Raw genomic sequence first — 21372 nt, forward strand, 5'->3', positions numbered from 1 at the left:
ATACATACACCAAAAACGTTATCACCAAATTTGTTTTTGCATGGTAAATAGAGCGATCACAGGGCTACAATAAACAACCAAGTTTATTTAGTCAAGCCTTTTAATATTGAAGATAATAAGTGTTAAATGTGATTTTTAGCTTGCGTACCCTGATTGTAAAACAACCCTTATGGAACTTCAGGGTTTTATCTATAGCACTCGTTTTTATGGTAAAATTCGAATCACACCTCCTTATTCATGCTCCTATATCTCAAAAACTAACAAAGATGTAAGGCTGACATTTTTTCCCCACACCGTTTATTGGGACTAAATGACATTAATCTTCGAAAGCATGAAGCAAATCCAAAACGGCCACGCAGGAACATTTTCTGAAATCTAGTATATTGATAGCCTAGTAAACTAGACCCACCCGCCTAGCGGCCAAAAATATTTTTGCCTAGCGAGTGGCTCTAGCCTCGCACCATATAAACAAAAACACCCCGGGCATCAAATCGTGCCCGCCAATCACAACGCAAGGTTTTTGTTTGGATTCTTTGGGCGGGCTTTTGCAGGAGTGACGACAAAGCTGCACGACGCTGGAGAAAGCGCAACAGGAAAGATGGCTACGGCGAGTGAACAGCGCGCGTTTGACTCCGCTTTGGAATCAGTTTTAGAAGAATTAGACTTGGAGTTTTCGTTGAAACATGAGCAGGAAGAGGCTCTCCGCTCATTCCTTTTCAAGAAGGACGTTTTCGCTGTTTTGCCGACCGGCTATGGCAAAAGTCTGATCTACCAGCTGGCTCCGCTCGTAGCCAAAAGGATGGGGCTAGTTTGTGCAGGACGAAGAATTAATAAACAGCTTTGAAACATTACTTTTTGATTGTTTCTTATTTTCCCGTTATTTTAAATTTAAGGGAAATTATTTCACCAAACACCACTAAATAAAAACTCTCAAAAACAGTTTAAGCAAACCCTTGAAAAACACTTGGAAAAAAAAATATATATGAGTGTATGTGGTACAGACTCCAAACTTGTGGTCATTATCTCCAAACTTCTTAATATCTAGAACCTGTTTATTAATTAATACGCATTTTGAAAAATTATTTATTTCAAGGCCTCCCCCACTGCTTTCTGTCACTCTTACTACGTCACAGTCACTGTTGCGCTGATTGGTCAGAGCGTTGGCCTATACGCACAGAGACAGTTTGAAAGACAGCGGTTTGTTCCTCCCACCCCCGTCGGAAATGTCTACGGATCGAGGCCAGACTAAATATTCACATTTAGTCTGGCTTGCCAGGCTAGAGAATTGAGGCAGATTTACCCGAATATATCACAATCTTTGAAGACAGTTCTATGAAATGCAATATGCATCATGATTTAAAAAGCTTTGCTCACAAACTGCCAGAAAGAAAGAAAGAAAAAAAAAGCTAAACACACTGAACGTAGCGATGTATAAACTTGATTACAGTGTGATATTTATTTTTACCCCTTTTCCCATCGACAGGGAACATTTGGTTCTGGTTCACGCACCAAATTTTAACCATTCAGAGCATTTCGACCGAAAATAAATGGATTCAGAACCTGGAAAGTCAGTTCCCAGCTGGAACCAAAATATAGCTGGTTTTCTCCCCAGAGCAAACTATGATGACATCAGTGGGCGTGTCATTAGTTTGGAGAGGAAGTCGAGCACACAACAGGAAAGGAAACATCTCCAGAAGGAGGGGGGAAAAATTTAAAATTACAGGTACCCTATGGGTCCATGTGGCTACTGCTTATAAATAAAACTGTTTTCTGATCCCATGTCCATATCGTAAACATAGCAGATATACGTGTTATCAGTGATACTCGCCTCATCTCTTGCAAGCATCACCAAGCTGTGAGCAGCATCAGGGCTTGGAGTATTTTGGTTACCAATTTTTTTTCCTGTGTTTCATTCAAAAAAGACAGTGCTGTGATCTAGATCTATTTTCAAGACGGTACGAAAGCACTTGCTCATGAATTGTCTTTGAAGCATTATTTGGTACAAATGAGCATATTTTGTTTCACAAGTGTAGTGTAAAGACTCTAAAATAAACTAAAGCGAAGCGCACAAGTCTGATATTGGCTTTTCAATATACAGTCGTCGTCGTCGTCTTCTTTTTTTTTTAAGATTTTTTTGGGGGCTTTTTGCACCTTTATTGGATAGGACAGTATAGAGACAGGAAATGAGCGGGAGAGAGAGAGACGGGAAGGGATCGGGAAATGACCTCGGGCCGGAATCGAACCCGGGTCGCCCGCATTCATGGTATGGCGCCTTAACCACCTGAGCCACGACTCCCCGTCGTCGTCGTCTTCTTCTGGCTGCTCCCGATTAGGGGTCGCCACAGTGGATCTTTCGTCTCCATTGCTCCCTGTCTTCCGCATACTTCTCTATCACACCTGCCACTTTCGTGTCCTCTCTCACCACATCCATGGATCTCCTCTTTGGCCTTCCTCGTTTTCGTGGGCCTGGCAGCTCCATCCTTCCAACATGCTCTGCATCTCTTCTCAGGATGTGCTAGAGCTGGGCGATAAATCGATTTTATCGATTAATTTGAATTTACTAAGGACGATGTGTTTTTATGAAAATCAGTTTTCTCTCAGTTTTACCTTCCGCCACCGACGCGCCCCTCTGCGCATGTGCAGAACGGATCAGGCAGCAGGGACGGATCGGGCACTGACACTATAGCCCTCCTCCCGCGTGCTGCACACAAACAACATGGCAGCGATTGGGGGAAAGCCGCAACTTGTGCCCAAGAAAGGAGTAGCTTCCTCCGTGATCTGGAATTGGTTCAGTTTTGCGGCGTCGGACGCAGACCAAACAAGTCCTCATTGTAAGGCGTGTTTGAAAACAGTTGCTTCCAAAGGAAGCAGCACGACGAATTTATTCCAACCCCTTAAACAGAAGCCTGCAGCGGAGTGGGAGAAGTGCTGCTCCCAGCGGAATGAACACAGCCGCAGCACGAGCGCACCATCCACTGTAAAGCAAGCAACCGTCCCGGACACATTTTCGAACTGTGTGCCTGATAAGAATGGCGTGCAGTGGAAGGCCATCAAAGATGCTATTGCGATGTTCTCATCTGAGCAATTCCAGCGTTATGGACGTGACACTTGAACTCAAAATGGCAACAAATGACCCAGTGCATGTTTTATTGTCTCCCAGTATTTAAACAGGTGTTGCATATTTTAAGGCTGTACCATACTGGAGAAGTGATAGAACAAGAACAATTCCCAGAGTACATCTAGGGCATGCCAGAAAACGCCAATAAAAGATGCGTTATGGATGTGACAGAAAAAGTATCACTTTTCTTGGGTGACTGTACATTTTTATCAAACTCTGTGAAATTGTAAACCTAATGTCGAAATGGAGATATCCATTTGATAGAGGGGTCCAAGGTAAATATTAAAAAAATCTTTGTTTAAAATATTTTGTATTTCATGCAGAGTTTCGGAAGGAAAAGTCAGCGTTATGGATGTGACGAAATTCCGTTATGGATGTGACGCGTCTGAAATAGACATGGCATATGTTTAGAAAATCAGCAATTTAACCACCATAACCCTTTGAAAAACTCTCTAAATATCAGCTAAAACTATCAAAGTTCTTAAATAATATTTAGGATGGCTATTGTTTTGCTGTTTTGTGGATTTTAGCATACATTTCTGTGGCAATAATATAGAGTTGTACATGATCAAAGTTGATTTTAGCTTGGGTTTTACATTATAAGAAAGAAAGACTGACAGTGACATATTAGGTTGGTTACAAATTGGTTCAGCTTGTTCACATCTGTAAAATACAGGCCTAGGTGAGATCTCTGGGAGTGGTTTTGATGTATTACATGCTGCTTTATTTTTGCATGGTGAGGTTGACATTTACATGGAATTGCCCAGATACAAGCTTGTTTTTTGGCTTCTTTTTGGTTTCTGGTTGCACTTTAACTCCAAAGTGGAAATTTAAGTAAAAACAAAAAGGTAAAACTTGTTTTGAACCATTTCTTTGTCACCTGTAGTTTGATTTTTAGCGGGCGGGGGGGGATGATTCGATTAAAATCGAAAATCGGATTTTTTGTGAATCCGATATAGGCCATATCGCCCAGCTCTAGGATGTGCCCATACCATCTCAGTCTCATCTCTCTTAGCTTAATTCCCCAAGCTCTCTACATGTGCTGTCCCTCTGATATGCTTGTTCCTTATCCTGTCCAACCTTATCATTCCCATCGCAAACCTTAACATCCTCAACTCCACCACCTCCATCTCTGCCTCCTGTCTCTTCGTTAAGGGTACGGTCTCCCATCCATACATCACAGCTGGTCTCACTACTGTCTTATACATCTTCCCTTTCACTTTTGCTGAGACTTTCCACAAAAGCTGTGATAATCAAAACGTAAATTTTCTTAAAATAAACACCACTTACTTGATATCGAATCAGTAGCCTTGGCGAACCATGAGGTGAATTTTATTCATCTTTTTATCTACCGATTATCTTCCGATACTACCAAGTTATAACGAAGTTTCTCTTACTTTGTTTCTGCTCCTGACTGGTTCCAAAGTTTATCAAGAAGCAGAATGGGTAATCGAACTTGATCAGGATAAGTGCTGATTGGTTACGAAGTTTCGCTATTACACTCATTCTTACAACATAATGATATTGTGGCTTCGCCACTCGTTCTTGTGTACCTTTGATAACGCGAAATCACAATTCGCCATTCTGGTGATTGTAATGCTTGTGTGTATGCGCAGTGCGCCATTGTTACACTCATTCTTACAACACAATGACATCGTGACTACTGCCTCGCTTCGCCTCTATCAAGCAGTAGCCACAAACTAGATAGAACTCAACGCCAACGGCGTCGATGGGGATGCCTCTGCCAAGTAGACTACACGCCTTAAGTTGCGATTTGGGGATGGACATTTGACCTCACAGTAATCTTGACTTGTGACCTTTTAACCTCAAAATCTAAATCAGTTCACGTTTGGCCCAAAGCGCACAAATGGTGAAAGTTTGGTGAAACTTCATTCATCTGCCTTGGAGATATTGTGTTCACAAGGTTTTCGGACAGACATTTGACCTCACAGTGACCTTGACCTTAGACCTTTTGATCTCAAAATCTACGTTTGTCCCAAAGTGCACAAATGGTGAAAGTTTGGTGAAATTCCTTTCATTAGTCCTTGAGATATGGTGTTCACAAAGTTTGGGGATGGACATTTGACCTCACATGCCCCTTTTCCACCAAAGCAGTTCCAGGGCTGGTTCGGGGCCAGTGCTTAGTTTGGAACCGGGTTTTCTGTTTCCACTGAACAAAGAACTGGCTCTGAGGCCAGAAAAACCGGTTCCAGGCTAACACCAACTCTCTGCTGGGCCAGAGGAAAGAACTGCTTACATCAGCGGGGGGGCGGAGTTGTTAAGACCAACAACAATAACAAGACCGCGAAAGATCGCCATTTTTAAGCGATGAGAAGCAGCAGCTGTACAAACGCGAAGTCATCCATTATTATTGTTGTTGTTGCTGCTGCTTCTTCTCCGTGTTGTTGTTGCTTCGATGTTCGCGCCAAGGTTTATGCAAATGCAGCGACGTAACTGATGTATACAGCGACGTAACAGACGTGGCTCCCCTTAGCACCGCGAGCTATGGAAAAGCAAACTGGTTCTCAGCTGACTCGCAAGTTGAACGAGTTATGAACCGGCACCGGCCCCGAACCAGCCCTGGAACTGATTTGGTGGAAAAGGGGTAACAGTAATCTTGACCTGTGACCTTTTAACCTCAAAATCTAATCAGTTCATGTTTGGCCCAAAGCGCACAAATGGTGAAAGTTTGGTGAAATTCCTTTCATTAGCATTTGAGATACTGTGTTCACAAGGTTTCGGGACGGACGCACGGACAACCCGAAAACATAACGCCTCCTGCACCTTAAGGTGGCGGAGGCATAAAAATGGACCAAAAACAAATCCGCAATAACAGAACAAAAGCTCGGAGGCAATCAATGCGTGCTGCCATCTTACTACTACCGTTTACTCCCATTGTACAACACCCTCCGTTCATGATGCATCCTTGATTACATTGGCTCCACTTAAAACTTATGAAAATGTGGGCTGGTTCACTAGCTGGCACCAAAGTTCAAAAAATCCTGAACGGACCGGTTCAAGAGGCCATTCCCTGTTGATCTAAAAGGGGTCATTGTGAGAAAATCTGGCTCCTTATCAAACAATTTTTGGAATGCTGCTAATAACAGTTCATACGTGGTATTAGCATCAGTCTCAAGTGATCCAATCAGATTTTATACATCATTTCCACTGGAGGGACGCTGTCATGCATTACTGTACATCATCTGCTGCATTTACTTTCATCTTGCAAGTCATATTTCATGTCCATGTACAGACTCATCATGCCGTCTCTGCTAATGAAACTTATAAACGAACGAGAGAACCTGTGAAAAATCCAGATACTTTACCATTCCAGATCTTTATCCGTTACAATAGCAGTTGAGAACTTGACCATTCAGGGGTGGGTTTCCCAAAAGCCTCTTAAGGCTAAAGGCCAATTTATGCTGACAACCCAGTCCTCACAGACGGCGCCGCAGACAGTGTCTGCGTAGCCCCCCCCCCCCACCTTCGCAGACGCTCTGCGCGCACCTCCCAAAAATTGCGACCACCGCAGAAGCCTCGCAGAGCGCGTCACAGACAAGAGGGCTCTGATTGGTCCACTCTACATCCGCTGTACACGCACTTCCGCTTCCCTACTTTCCCGGTTTGGTTTGTTTTCACGACCGCCATTTTTAAAAACACGAGCGAAGATGGAGCAGCACGAAGAGCGGTTGATCGAGGAAGTGAGGAAGTACGTACATCGATACGACTCCAGTTCTAGTCATTATAAGTAACCGGAGGATAAACACTCCACTAACCACACCCACCAACTACTCCTAGCGATTTCGCGACTTCGCGCCCCCTTGCGTTGTGGCGGTGAATAACATCGCGCACGCCTATTACTCCCCGCTCAACGATAAATTACAACTGTCTACGAAAAGCTATCTGCGAAAGCCTTGTCGCAAGAGCATGCAGAGGCCCTAAGAGAATCTTAACGAGGAGTGTGCGTTCTCATTGTAATCCTCACTCTACCATTTAACGATGACCTTTGTGCTACGATGCTTTTGGGAAACTCACCCCAGCTTGATTTCCAAACAGTCTCGCAATGATATCCTCCGGTTAGGCCAAGAAAAAATTGTTTGTTTCCTATTACATCTTGAAAAAAATAGGGTAGGTAGGTAGGTCTTTTTATTTTATTTTTTTTTTTTATCACACAAAATACCGGGTAGGTAGTTTTTTTTTTTTTTAAATAAATTTTAGGTGTGGGACAAACAGTGGCACATAGTGGGGAAGTGTCATTCTGTGACTCAACCATCCAGAACCAGGCCTTAAGAAAACCAGTGAAGCTTGTGGAATACAGGATTCGGAGCCCATGGATTTTATATGGAGTGCTCGGACGCTTAAACATAACTACAAATGTTGAACCTTAACTTTATTAGGAACACTATGTTGTGAACTTGTATGTTTAATATTAATACAAAGAACATCGTGATATCGATACCGCCGTTAGCCTGGGCGCTGTGTGTATACTGTTTGCATGACTCGTCCAGCGGAGGATGATAATGTTCGTAGAGTTCCTTTACAGTTGAAAACTTATAAAATGAACTTATTGTCTTACAATATTCCGTGTGGTCGCAACCGATCACGGTAATCGAGAACACTTCGTTGGCCACCATGATGCCTAGCGTTGTGTACAACACAAGCCGGAGTTTCCCGGAAAGAGGTCATGACGTCAGATTGAGGCCGTGAGAAATCAATGAGTGTTTCTTGTCCGATATATGCATTTTAGAATTAGTCACTTGTCAGATCGACAATATTATGCAAATCGTAATGCAGATATTTTTTTTTTTTCAAAATTTATTGTTGGTCGGCGAAAATACTTTTTTTTTTTTTTTTAAAACATCTAACAAAAAAGTCTAGGGTCGGGGCATTTTTTAAACGGTCGGTCGGGTAACCGGAAACAAACAATTATTTTTTCTTGGCCTGACTTATAATGACTAGAACTGGAGTGGTATAGATGTACGCACTTCCTCACTTCCTCGATCTTCTTCATGCTGCTCCACCTTCGCTCGTGTTTTTAAAAATGGCGGTCGTGAAAACAAAACAAACCGGGAAAGCAGGGAAGCGGAAGTGCACGTACAGCGGATGTAGAGTGGACCAATCAGAACCCTCTTGTCTGCGGTGGTCACAATTTTTGGGAGGTGCGCACAGAGCGTCTGCAAAGGGGGGGTGGGCTTCGCAGACGCCATCTGCGAGGACTGGGTTGTCAGCATAAATTGGCCTTAACTAAGAGCAGGTGAGACTGGTCAGAAAACCTTTTCAGGAGCAGGTATGAATAAGGGTTTTTTTTGTTTAGTTTTTTTATGTAATCCTGGCTCAGGTCAGATCTCCGAGCTCCAAGTTTGTCCTATTATGCAACGGGAAATGGCACTCAATCAGCGTTCAGATAGCGAGTATCCGCACCATGCTGTACTACACAGTGAGGTAAAAGAGTGACAAGTCAATGTTATTTAACACGCACACACTTCAACCAAGGGGGTTTTTACAAAAAGCTTCAAAGCAGGTATGCGACTCTGCCTTTTCCATTTACACCACTATCAGAGCAGGAGCTGATACTCAACCCTCAACCGATACTGACATCCTGACAGCAGCAGAAGTGACTCTTGAAGACCGTTCGTTGCAGAGTTATGGAAAACACCAGAAGCATGATGGCAACAGGCCTGAAGACAAGTCGTGTCCTGTGTTCATGTGAAAAACAAACATCTACACCACAGCACACACACCAGTGGACTGGAGCGTGGGGGGGGAATCAAACATGATCCAATACCATTCCAGTGTTGAAGATCGGCATCAACCCTGATGCATCCAGGTGGGGGAAAAGGCAAAAATAAACCTTTCTAGATTTCTTATCAGCAATCAATAAAAATACATTTATCGATCTATCTATTTCTCCTAATAAACTAAAACAGATGCAATAAACAGGACTGTGCAAAAGTCTTCCCCCGTGTCCAAAATCACTCACTCGTGGGGGCGTCGTGGCTCGGGTGGATAAGGCGCCATACCATAAATTCGGGGACCCGGGTTCGATTCCGGCCCGAGGTCATTTCCCGATCCCTCCCCGTCTCTCTCTCCCGCTCATTTCCTGTCTCTACACTGTCCTGTCCAATGGGGTTGAAAAAAAGCCCAAAAAATATCTTTAAAAAAAAAAAATCACTCACTCGTTCCTTACTCCCTATATAGGGAATTACTATATAGAGGACTATACAACGAGCTCACTGGTAAAATGAAAAAACGTTTTCGGACACTACTCCGCCGCCCCGTTATTTACATCATTATTGTCGTACAATTAAAACGTGCCAGATCAGTCGGCTGGTGGGTTTTCAAAATAATAAATCCATGCATGTATTTTTGTAATAAATCCATATTACACTGAGCGCATTTCCCACATTAAATCAATCAATCAGTACAAAGTACTTTGTGTCTGCTACATCTTTCAGTTCTTCTAAATCAAGGCTGAAGACTTTTCTTGCTGCTGCCTTTTATTAAACCAAATTTGAGGCTTTTGATTAATTCCTCGCTCTCCACTGTAAGTTTTAGTCTTGTATTTTACCCGTCATTCTATTTTAGCTTATTTTCTATTCTCTTAACATTTTTAATTGTACTTGAATGTCCATTTATAATATGTTTCTTCCTCGGTCATTCACCCCAACACTTTTTTTTCCCCCCAGCATGACTGCTATGCACGATGGGATATATTGCTTGGTTAGTGACCACCGGTTGTTCACTACTTTTCATGATGCATTGTAGGACACTGATACCCCTTTTCCACCAAATCAGTTCCAGGGCTGGTTCACAACTCGTTCAACTTGCGAGCCAGCTGAGAACCAGTTTGCTTTTCCATAGCTCGCGGTGCTAAGGGAAGCCACGTCATTACGTCGCTGTATGTCAGTTACGTCGCTACGTTTGCATAAACCTTGGCGCGAATATCGAAGCAAAAACGACACGGAAGAAGCAGCAGCAGCAACAACAATAATAATAATAATAATGGATGACTTCGCGTTTGTACAGCTGCTGCTTCTCGTCGCTTAAAAACGGCAATCTTTCGCGGTCTTGTTATTGTTGTTGGTCTTAACAACTCTGCCCCCCCGCTGATGTAAGCAGTTCTTTCCTCTGGCCCAGCAGAGAGTTGGTGCTAGCCTGGAACCGGTTTTTCTGGCCCCAGAGCCAGTTCTTTGGCAGTGGAAACAGAAAACCCGGTTCCAAACTAAGCACTGGCCCCGAACCAGCCCTGGAACTGCTTTGGTGGAAAAGGGGCATATGAGTGCACTCTACAGGGTGTAATAATCCTCACTATACATTCGGACAACCGCGAGTTGGCCTAGTGGTTAGCCTGTCAGCCTTTCGATCAGGAGATTGCGAGTTCTACTCGCAGTCGGGTCATACCAAAGACCATCAGAAAAATGGTACCTACTGCCATCTGGCAAGGCACGCTGCAATACAGATGCGAGTGGGGAGTCAAACTCTCGCGATTACCAGAGGACTAGCCTCCCCCGTAACCCTAGCTATGTAATAAGCGAGAGGCCGAGGGCTACGGAAACGGAGATCGGCGCCGCCCTATGCGCCACATGGCGTGGGAAGGACTTGGATTTTTGATTTGATACGATACATTCGGACAGCACTACAAAATGGTGAATTCACTACAGTATATAGTGAGTGATTTCGGACACAGGGTTAAGCCTCTTATTGATTAGAGATTTCTATTTGATGACTTATACTTTATCCAGGGTTCCCACACCTTCTTAAACATCAAATTCAAGGACTTTTCAGGGACGTTCAAGGCCCAATTCCATCAAATTCAAGAACCCAACAACATTGTTTGAGACACGGATCAAGGTTAATGACTGTTACAACACAAAGAATTTTTACCTCCGCCAAGGAGGCTATGTTTTCGGTAGCGGTGGTTTGTTTGTTTGCTTGCAACATTACGGAAAAAAAAGTTATGAACGGATTGCTCTGAAATTTTTTCTAAAGGTGTGACTGGGCACAAGTAACAATCCATTAAATTTTGGTGGTGATCCGGATCACTGTCGGGATCCCGGAATTTTTGAAAGGATTCTTGGCGGAGGTCTGCGCTCTCCGAGTGCTTTTCTAGTTATAATTAGAACTAGCAGTCAACAATTACAAAGAGAGAGACTTGAACGTGTGAAGACTTATCAATTATACGGTTAGTGTTGGCAGACGATGTGGTCTCTTGCCTTCTTTAACACAGCACAGCAAAACAATGTGCAAGTTGAGTGATAAAGAAAGGAGACTTATGAGCTGAAGAGCGAAGTAACTGCTCATTTATTTCATTAGCACCAGCTTCACAACACAAAACACATTTTTCATGAAAATGACCAAATGAAGAGACATAAATGCCACCTGCCTCAAGAAAATGCGATGGTCACCGTCATGTGCGTGCATGAGTGATCGAAGTCAAACGATGCAGGTTAAACAGTGGCAAGAAAGCTAACGTTAAGTGAAGTTTGTGATGCAACTCCATACCGTCATGCTTAACAAAGGTTTGCGCAAGTTAATCCCGAGCCCATGTGGTTACATCAGCTAATGATGCTTGTCGAAGGGTCTTCCATTTCTATTTTTGCATTAAATAAATAAATTTAAGGACTTTCAATGACCCACGTCTATTTACGCATTTTCAAAAACTTTCAAGTCCTTGAATCCCCCCCCACCTCAAATTCTCAAGGACCTGTGGGAACCGTGATTATCGAGTCAGAACACAAGCATTTTAGATTTCCAAAAATATTTGCATAGCAGCCCTCGGAGTCTGAAATGAGTCATGTCTGGGGGCCTAAATCTCATTAATTTGCTCGTTGTTGCACAACGTCGCGGTAAGCATAGATGCAGCACCATCGTGCACCATTTTCTAGCACAAAATTAAACAGACCCCTTGGGTTTTTGGTGCAAAATGAAGAAGCGAGTGAGACTAATGCCGCTTTTCCACTACCAACACGGCTGAGTCGAGCTGAGCGGGGCTGTTGGAGTTGCATTTCGACTACAACCGCGCTGAACCGTGCTGGCTGGAAGTGGGTGGACGTCACATGATGTCGTTAGGCGGCGCAAACAGTGACATCAGTGATCTTTTAAGCGGTAGTCTCACGACCCGGATAGTAAACAATAAACATGGAGTCGTTAGTGTTGCTGGTCTTGGTGCTGTAGCTTGTTGTCACTGACAACGCCAACAGATACTGGCAAGAGCGTATAGATGAGGCGAGGCGCATAAGGCTCCAGAAATTCTCATAATTCGTAATTATTCTTCTTCCGGGTTTACGGTGTTTACAGATCCCAGCGTGCTCGCGGGGCGTGTGGGCGTGTGAGGACACTCCTCCTCACCAATCAGTGCACAGGGGAGTGTCTCCTCACGCCCCTAGCCCCACTCGGCTCGGCTCGCTTCAGCCCCACTCCAAAACCGTGCGAGTTTTGGGTGCTAAGCAGGGCTGAAGCGAGCTGAGTCGTGCTGCTCTGAGGTAGTCGAAACGCGAGCCGTGTCGGGCTGAAGTGAGCTGAAGCGAGCTGAAAAAGGGTAGTGGAAAAGGGCCAAAAGTGTCTAGAAGAACTGTAGCTAGTTCTGTAAGATGCTCAGTAAAACCTACAGCTCATTTCTGCATAAACTGCACTCACTGTACCTGAGACTAGGCCTAATTACTATTTATTTTACTTCTTTTTTAGCGCAGGGTCACCACACCAAATACTGACTTTCATTTCTTACCATTTACTGCTCTTTAAATGGAGAAACATTTAATTTCATTGTTTTTGAAGGTATTTTTAGATGCATCCAAGACCTTTGCTCAATACTGCATATAAAGCAGCATTTCTCAACCAGCGGGCCACAAATTCCCCCCCCCCCCCCCCCCAAGTTAGTTTTTTTTACTCGGACTAGGGAACAATTGCCGGGTTGCATCCGACATCACATCCGCCTCATTAAGCTACGGTCTCAAGGCCAATTTATGCTGACAACCCAGTCCTCGCAGATAGCGTCACAGACAGTGTCTGCGTAGCCCCCCCCACCTTCGCAGACGCTCTGTGCGCACCTCCCAAAAATTGCGACCACCGCAGAAGCCTCGCAGACAGCGTCGCAGACAAGAGGGCTCTGATTGGTCCACTCTACATCCGCTGTACACGCACTTCCGCTTCCCTACTTTCCTGGTTTGGTTTGTTTTCACGACCGCCATTTTTAAAAACACGAGCGAAGATGGAGCAGCACGAAGAGCGGTTGATCGAGGAAGTGAGGAAGAAGTGCGTACATCTATACAACTCCAGTTCTAGTCATTATAAGTAACCGGAGGATAAACACTCCACTAACCACACCCACCAACTACTCCTAGCGATTTCGCGCCCCCTTGCATTGTGGCGGTGAATAACATCGCGCACGCCTATTACTCCCCACTCAACGATAAATTACAACTGTCTGCGAAAAGCTATCTGCAAAAGCCTTGTCGCAAGAGCATGCAGAGGCCTTCACTCCAGCTCGCGATGGGTTATCGATGAAAATTAGGCATTTTGGTGGCGATATACACATGAGCTAAAAGTTGTGGTCACACAGTAGGTGAACACTTGACTGTCACGCCTTTGCTTGCTCGAGTCTGGCACAGCTCGACCGGCCATGCACACTCAGAGCGCGTTGTGCGTGTTCTTGGGACCCAGCCGTTAGAGGAAACACGGGATACTGAGCACAATCAGCATGCACACATACGGACACTTTTCACAGAGGCTTTGTGAAGTATCATCATCATCACGTTTGTTTCTAGCCATGTTTATCACGCTGTTTAAATACTCTGCTTTGTGTTTTGCTTTTGTAAATATCACACTGCTAATAAACACTCTTCCAGATCCATCTACCGGCATCTATCTTGTAGTGTCCTGATCCCCTGATCTTTAACCCAGCCACATGTAAAAAGTTGTACTCCTCCAGGTTTTCATCCGTTTGTCCGTGTAGAACGATATCTGCAGCACCAGGTAGTCTGAGATGTCGGGGAACTCAACAGATGGATAAATTTTCCGAACTAGTAAAAAAAAAAAAAATCCTTTGTTAGCATGTAAGGATCTAATCCCAGTGAGTGGTTTCTATATCCACGTCTTGGTTTTAATAACTTGCTTGTTTGCTGAACACAAACATGGCAATAAGTTTTTGTGTTAATGGACCAGACTCCACTTTTGGATCATTTGACTGAGAATGCCCTGCGTGCATGGTTTTATGTTCGCTTCCGGAACATCCATACAATTTTAATTACAACACAACTAAAAAAAAAAAAAAAAAAAAAAAAGAGTTTGTTTTCATTGCACTTATTTAATTCCTGGGCTCCCATCTGTAACACTGCATCCCATTAACTTCAACGTGCTGACTTTAGGACCACGGTCGACGTGAACGGTTTTGCGCTCGGGTTTCCGTCAGTGGGGGGTTTATAGCATCAACGAAGCTGACTTTACGTTAGGACTGTTAATGTTATAGTTATGTTGTCTGTTGTTGCCCAAATGAGGATGGGTCCCCTTTTGAGTCTGGTTCCTCTCGAGGTTTCTTCCTCATGTCGTCTGAGGGAGTTTTTCCTTGCCACCGTCACCACAGGCATCGGTGGCATTGGGGATAGATTAGGGATAAAATTAGCTCATGTTTTAAGTCGTTCAAATTCTGTAAAGCTGCTTTGCGATGATGTTTATTGTTAAAAGTGCTATACAAGTAAACTTGACTTGACATTAATACACTTTACAGTAAATTATTAGATTCAAATAGAAGAGCCAACATTTCATTCATTTCATTCCGCTTATCCAGGGCCGGGTCGCGGAGGCAGCAGTCTGAGCATGGAAGCCCAAACTTCCCTCTCCCCAGACACCTCGGTCAGCTCCTCGGGAAGAACACCAAGGCGTTCCCAGGCCAGCCGAGAGACATAGTCCCTCCAACGTGTCCTGGGTCTTCCCCGGTGCCTCCTCCCAGGAGGACATGCCTGGAACACTTCCCCAGGGAGGCATCCGAAAGAGATGCCCGAGCCACCTCAGCTGATTCCTCTCGATGTGGAGGAGCAGCGGCTCTACTCCGAGCTCCTCCCGTGTGACTGTGCTTCTCACCCTCTCTCTAATGCCCCTTTTCCACCAAAGCAGTTCCAGGGCTGGTTCGGAGCCAGTGCTGGTGTTGGTTCACAACTCGTTCAACTTGCGAGCCAGCTGAGAACCAGTTTGCTTTTCCATAGCTTGCGGGGCTAAGCGGAGCCATGTCATTACGTCGCTGCATACGTCATTACGTCACTGTATACGTCAGTTACGTCGCTACGTTTGCATAAACCTTGGCGCAAATATCAAAGCAAAAACAACACGGAAGAAGCAGCAGCGGCAACAACAACAACAATAATAATGGATGACTTCGCGTTTGTACAGCTGCTGCTTCTCGTCGCTTAAAAATGGCGATCTTTTGTGGTCTTGTTATTGTCGTTGGTCTTAACAACTCCGCCCCCCCGCTGACGTAAGCGGTTCTTTCCTCTGGCCCAGCAGAGAGTTGGTGCTAGCCTGGAACCGGTTTTTCTGGCCCCAGAGCCAGTTCTTTGTCAGTGGAAACAGAAAAGCCGGTTCCAAACTAAGCACTGGCCCCGAACCAGCCCTGGAACTGCTTTGGTGGAAAAGGGGCATGTTTCCACTGACAAAGAACTGGCTCTGGGGCCAGAAAAACCGGTTCCAGGCTAGCACCAACTCTCTGCTGGGCCAGAGGAAAGAAGCGCTTACATCAGCGGGGGGGGGGGGGGGGGGGGGGGGGGAGTTGTTAAGACCAACAACAATAGCAAGACCGCGAAAGATCACCATTTTTAAGGGACGAGAAGCAGCAGCTGTACAAACGCGAAGTCAGCCATTATTGTTGTTGTTGCTGCTGCTTCTTCTCCGTGTTGTTGTTGCTTCGATGTTCGCGCCAAGGTTTATGCAAACGCAGCGACGTAACTGACGTATACAGCGACGTAACTGACGTGGCTCCCCTTAGCACCGCGAGCTATGGAAAAGCAAACTGGTTCTCAGCTGGCTCGCAAGTTGAACGAGTTGTGAACCAACACCAGCACTGACCCCGAACCAGCCCTGGAACTGATTTGGTGGAAAAGGGGCATCAGGGAGCACCCAGCCACCCTGCAAAGGAAACTCATTTCAGCCGCTTGTATCCACGATCTTGTTCTTCCGGTCATTATCCAAAGCTCATGACCATAGGTGAGTTTCGGAACGTAGATCGAGCGGTAAATCGAGAGCTTCGTCTTTTGGCTCAGCTCCTTCTTCACCACGACGGACCAGTAAAGCAACCACATCATTGCGGAGGCCGCACCGATCCACCTGTCGATCTCATAGAAGAGCCAAAATAATTGGGGATATTTTTTTTTTTACGGGCCTCGACTGGTTACAAGTACGAATAATGGTGCGTTCATGTGCTATGGGAATTATGGTAAATACCAAACGCCAACATGGAAAGCACACATGAACGCCCCCTCTTGTGGTATTTTCCACTGGGCAACTCGTAGAAAATTTTGATACACGAGTTGCCAAGACGGCACGGTGGTGTAGTGGTTAGCGCTGTCGCCTCACAGCAAGAAGGTCCTGGGTTCGAGCCCCGGGGCCGGCGAGGGCCTTTCTGTGCGGAGTTTGCATGTTCTCCCCGTGTCTGCGTGGGTTTCCTCCGGGTGCTCCGGTTTCCCCCACAGTCCAAAGACATGCAGGTTAGGTTAACTGGTGACTCTAAATTGACCGTAGGTGTGAATGTGAGTGTGAATGGTTGTCTGTGTCTATTGCCGCTTTTCCACTACAAACGCGGCTGAGCCGTGCCGTGCTGAGTCGAGCTGAGTCGGGCTGAGCGGGGCTGTTGGAGTTGCATTTCGACTACAACCGCGCTGAACCGTGCTGGCTGGAAGTGGGTGGACACATTGGGTGGAGTTAGCGAAAGTGGGTGGACGTCACGTGATGTCGTTAAGCAGCGCAAACAGTGACATCAGTGACAGTGGCGGAACAAGTCAGAGCCGGGCCGGGGGCGGGGCAAATGACCGGGCCCTTTATTAAAGCTTATCATAACATCATTTTAGGCTACAAAATGTCCGCAACTGCGGTGTTTACCAATTTCAACACTACCGGGTGCAACTATGTTATTTAGTACATCAAGTCCTTCAAACGAACATGTAACTCAGAAACAAAAAACATTAGGATACTGTACATGGCTCATAATAAAACATCAATAGCCTATACTGCGCACATTATTTGAAGGGCATACGAATGAGCGCTCAGAGGTTGCAACGCTGACAGGAAGAGTCAGAAATAAAAGGAGGGCGGTGCAAACCTCACTGAATGCACTGTGTTTACCAATTTCAACACTACGGGGTGCAACTATGTTATTTTGTACATTAAGTCCTTCAAACGAACATGTAACTCAGAAACAAAAAAACATTAGGCGACATACTGTACATGGCTCATAATAAAACATCAATAGCCTACTGCGCGCATTATTTGAAGGGCATACGACGAGCCTTGCGCTCCGCGAACTCGTCCACGATGCTCTGACTGATTCAGTGAGCTTTTAAGCGGTAGTCTCACGACCCGAATAGTAAACAATAAACATGGAGGACATGGAGTCGTTAGTGTGGCTGGTCTTGGTGCTGTGGCTTGTTGTCACCGACAACGCGGACAGATACTGGCAAGAGCGTATAGATGAGGCGAGGCGCATAAGGCTTCAGAAATTCTCGTAATTCGTAATTCTCCTTCTTCCGGGTTTGCGGTGTTTACAGATCCCAGCGCGCTCGCGGGGCGTGTGTGGGCATGTGAGGACACTCCTCCTCACCAATCAGTGCACAGGGGAGTGTCTGCTCACGCCCCCAACCTCACTCGGCACGGCTTGGCTCGCTTCAGCCCCACTCCAAAACCGTGCGAGTTTTAGGGGCTAAGCAGGGCTGAAACGAGCTAAGTCGTGCTGGTTTTTGGTAGTCGAAACGCGAGCCGTGTCGGGCTGAAGCCAGCTGAAGTGAGCTGAAAAAGGGTAGTGGAAAAGGGCCGTATGTGTCAGCCCTGTGATGACCTGGCGACTTGTCCAGGGTGTACCCCGCCTTTCACCCGTAGTCAGCTGGGATAGGCTCCAGCTTGCCTGCGACCCTGTAGAACAGGATAAAGCGGCTACAGATAATGAGATGAGATGAGTTGCCAAGATGAGATGAACTTTAACCTTTTCAACACGGCGGCGAGCGGTACAAGACTAGCTTATGAACCAAGAAAGAAGTGGTTTTCACCTACGGAAAGCTGACTCTCACCTTTTAAACGAGTCATGTTATGGATATTATATGTATATTATAGCCTAATACAAAATATTCTGTGGCTGTCCAAAGAACGCCAACAATGATCTAGATACTACCGGTAGCTACTCTCATTGTGGCTACAACCAAATTTCCAAAAACTGCGTGGCATTCAATGTGTTAAGAAAATCTCGACTTGTCATGATCAGGAAATATTCAGCATTATTTACCTTTTGATAACTCATATTCCTGCTGCAGCTGATGAACAAGGCAATCTATCACTGTTTTAGCCAAATAACAGGCCTGATTCTGAATCTGGTCCACCATCTTTAATTTGTCAACAACAACAAAAGCATGTGAACACAACACACTGGTAAATACCACTTCCCAACTGGAAAACATCATCCTCCCATAGCACATGAACGCAGCATGAGTGGGTCTTAAAGTAGAAAAGGCTGAGAACCCCTGGATATAAAAGTTGACTTCAGGCTGATTAGTACAACGATACAATGTCTTCCTGCTCTCTGTCACACTAACCAGTGTCAAGCAAAGAAGAACTTTCTCTACAATGCAACAAGTACTTAAATAACTAAATACTTTAGTGGAAAAAAAAAAAACACACAAATATAAATATTGACCAGCCATGAACATCCCTGAGCAAGTTAGCTGTATTGTCCATGTGTCTGTCAGACCGGGGGGCACAAACTTATGTCAAACATAACTTGGAAGCTAAACATGCAACTTCTTTGATTAAAATAAACTAAAATAATACCTTTCTGAAAAGAAAGTTATGGTTATAAACACACACACACACACACACAGCTCGTGTAAAAGGTTAGCTAACTAACTCCAAAAGTCGTTACTAGCAGGCCTTCTTTAGCATAGAGCTAATGCTAGCGAGCTAATTCGTGTAATAATAATAATAAGCAGCCATGGGATATAAAACGAACTAAAAATCACACGCAAACACCAATAAAATGAGAAATACACGAGGATAATACACTAAGCTGCAAGTGGAAACGATTTGAAGTTAGTGTTTAGGGACACAGACGAGACATTATGGCCAAAAACCCGTCAGTGACTTATGCTAACATTTAACTAGCATATTAGCTAACTTGGTGGCTAACTAGCTAGCGAGAACTCACACTCTCTCTCTCTCTACAGCACGTATTATTAGCTGCAAAAAAATAAATAAATGTTTATGGTGGGGAAAAAATATCCTGCAGGAGTCGGTATTTATTTTAGTTTAGACGCTAATTAAGACTCGTCTTGCTAGCTAAGCTGAGATTGCTAACGAAAGCTAGCATAGATAAGAAACTTGAATCGTGTCCATGTTAAAAGGCTGCGATAAAGACAAAGAGATGTGGGCTTTTAGGATAGAATTAAAGTAGATAGAGAGATAAATAAATCTGTAGACTTTTTTTTTGGCACCAGACTAGGCCACAAACACGTCGAGCTTTGCATGTTTGCTAATTTATCTAGCTTCAGAGCTAACCTCCATTTGACAGCACATTGTACCGGGAACATCGAGCAGAACCGAGCTGCACACTTGACTCACCAGAATTCTCTTGAAGAGAGCGTTTTCCTTCGGCGGTAAGGTTACAGTCGGCATCGCTGAACAGTATTTCCTTCAGGTTTTTCAGCACATGTGAAATGAGTGTCGGGCTCGGAAGCTAGTCGTGTCTCCCTGATCGAGTTTTGCCCCCCCTTACTCAGCTTGGCTCTGTTGCCCTTTTCGGACACCCCTCCACCCCTCTCACGTGGTGAAAGAAAAGCCCCTTCTTTCCCAAAATGGCCGATCGAGCTGCTGCTTCTCCTCCGGGTCAAGTTGCAAGTTGACAGCTCTGTGTCTCTGGGCTGCACTTCTACTCCACTGCCTGCAGGGGGCGCACTGACTGACTGACAGACTGACTGACTGGCAGAACACGAGGGTAAAATCCGCCCTGAACGCCCTGCATCTATTGTAAAATGAGCAAAAGGAGAAAGACTGTATGATATTTTAAAACTTCTTCTTCGGATCTTTCGTCTCCGTTGCTCCCTGTCTTCCGCATCCTTCTCGACCACGCCTGCCACTTTCGTGTCCTCTCTCACCACATCCATGGATCTTCTCTTTGGCCTTCCTCGTTTTCGTGGGCCTGGAAGCTCCATCCTTCCAACATGCTCTGCATCTCTTCTCAGGATGTGCCCAAACTAGGGCTGCGTACCTAAATGTAACATCAGGTACCGGTACAGAGGTTTAGGTACAGGTACCTGTACCCAGGGGCACCGCCAGAAATTTTGGGCCCCATGAAAGATTTTGGGCCCCCCAACTTTGCCCACCCTCGTCACAATTGCACTATTATCATTATTTGACTTTTGATAGCCCATGGACCTTGAGTTTGTGACTTTGTTATTACATTTTATGTATTAACCTACCAGGGACTAGCCCTTACGAAAATCTACCATGGTTTACTCTGGTTTTACCATGGTTTTATGCAGTAACCATGGTTATACTATGGTTTTTATGTAGTAACCATGATTCTACCATGGTATCTCATGGTTATTCTAAGTACTATGAACCAACCATAGTATTACTATGGTTCATCCATGGTAGTAACCATGGTTCTACTATGGTATTTCATGGTGATTCTAAGTACTATGAACCAACCATAGCATTACTGTGGTTTATCCATAGTACTGCAGTAGCTGTGGTAGCATCATAGTTGTATGTGTGATAGGTCATAGTAACTACGAAATTAGTTTAAAAAGGGATAGTATGGTTTTTAAACGGATGCGCTAACTGTAGTATTACCATGCTTTCGTCCAACAGTCAATGCTGTAGAGAAGGATCTCGATTAACAGCCCAGATACATTAACATTTACCATAGTGAAACCATGGTTAAACCATAGTCATGAACCATGGTTACCCAAAAAACCATGAAAACCATGCATAACTATAAACCATGGTAAAACCATGGTTAGTTTTCATAGTAAAACCATGGTTAATTTTCGTAAGGGAAAACTGGTCAG

The 21372-nt window shown here is 44.8% G+C and overlaps 1 protein-coding gene across 1 annotated transcript in view; it reads right to left on the reverse strand.

Moving 5' to 3' along the window:
* The window catches only part of naa15b (N-alpha-acetyltransferase 15, NatA auxiliary subunit b), a 126553-nt gene extending 106342 nt beyond the window's left edge, over nt 1-20211 (reverse strand). Inside the window, exon 1 of the mRNA XM_060926427.1 lies at nt 19922-20211. Within this exon, the coding sequence (XP_060782410.1) occupies nt 19922-19975 (54 nt within the window). The 5' untranslated portion in view covers nt 19976-20211. The remainder of the gene's footprint in view (nt 1-19921) is intronic.
* Nucleotides 20212-21372: the final 1161 nt, after the last annotated feature.

This window comes from Neoarius graeffei, chromosome 7 (assembly GCF_027579695.1).
Source record: "Neoarius graeffei isolate fNeoGra1 chromosome 7, fNeoGra1.pri, whole genome shotgun sequence".
Lineage (NCBI taxonomy): Eukaryota > Metazoa > Chordata > Actinopteri > Siluriformes > Ariidae > Neoarius > Neoarius graeffei.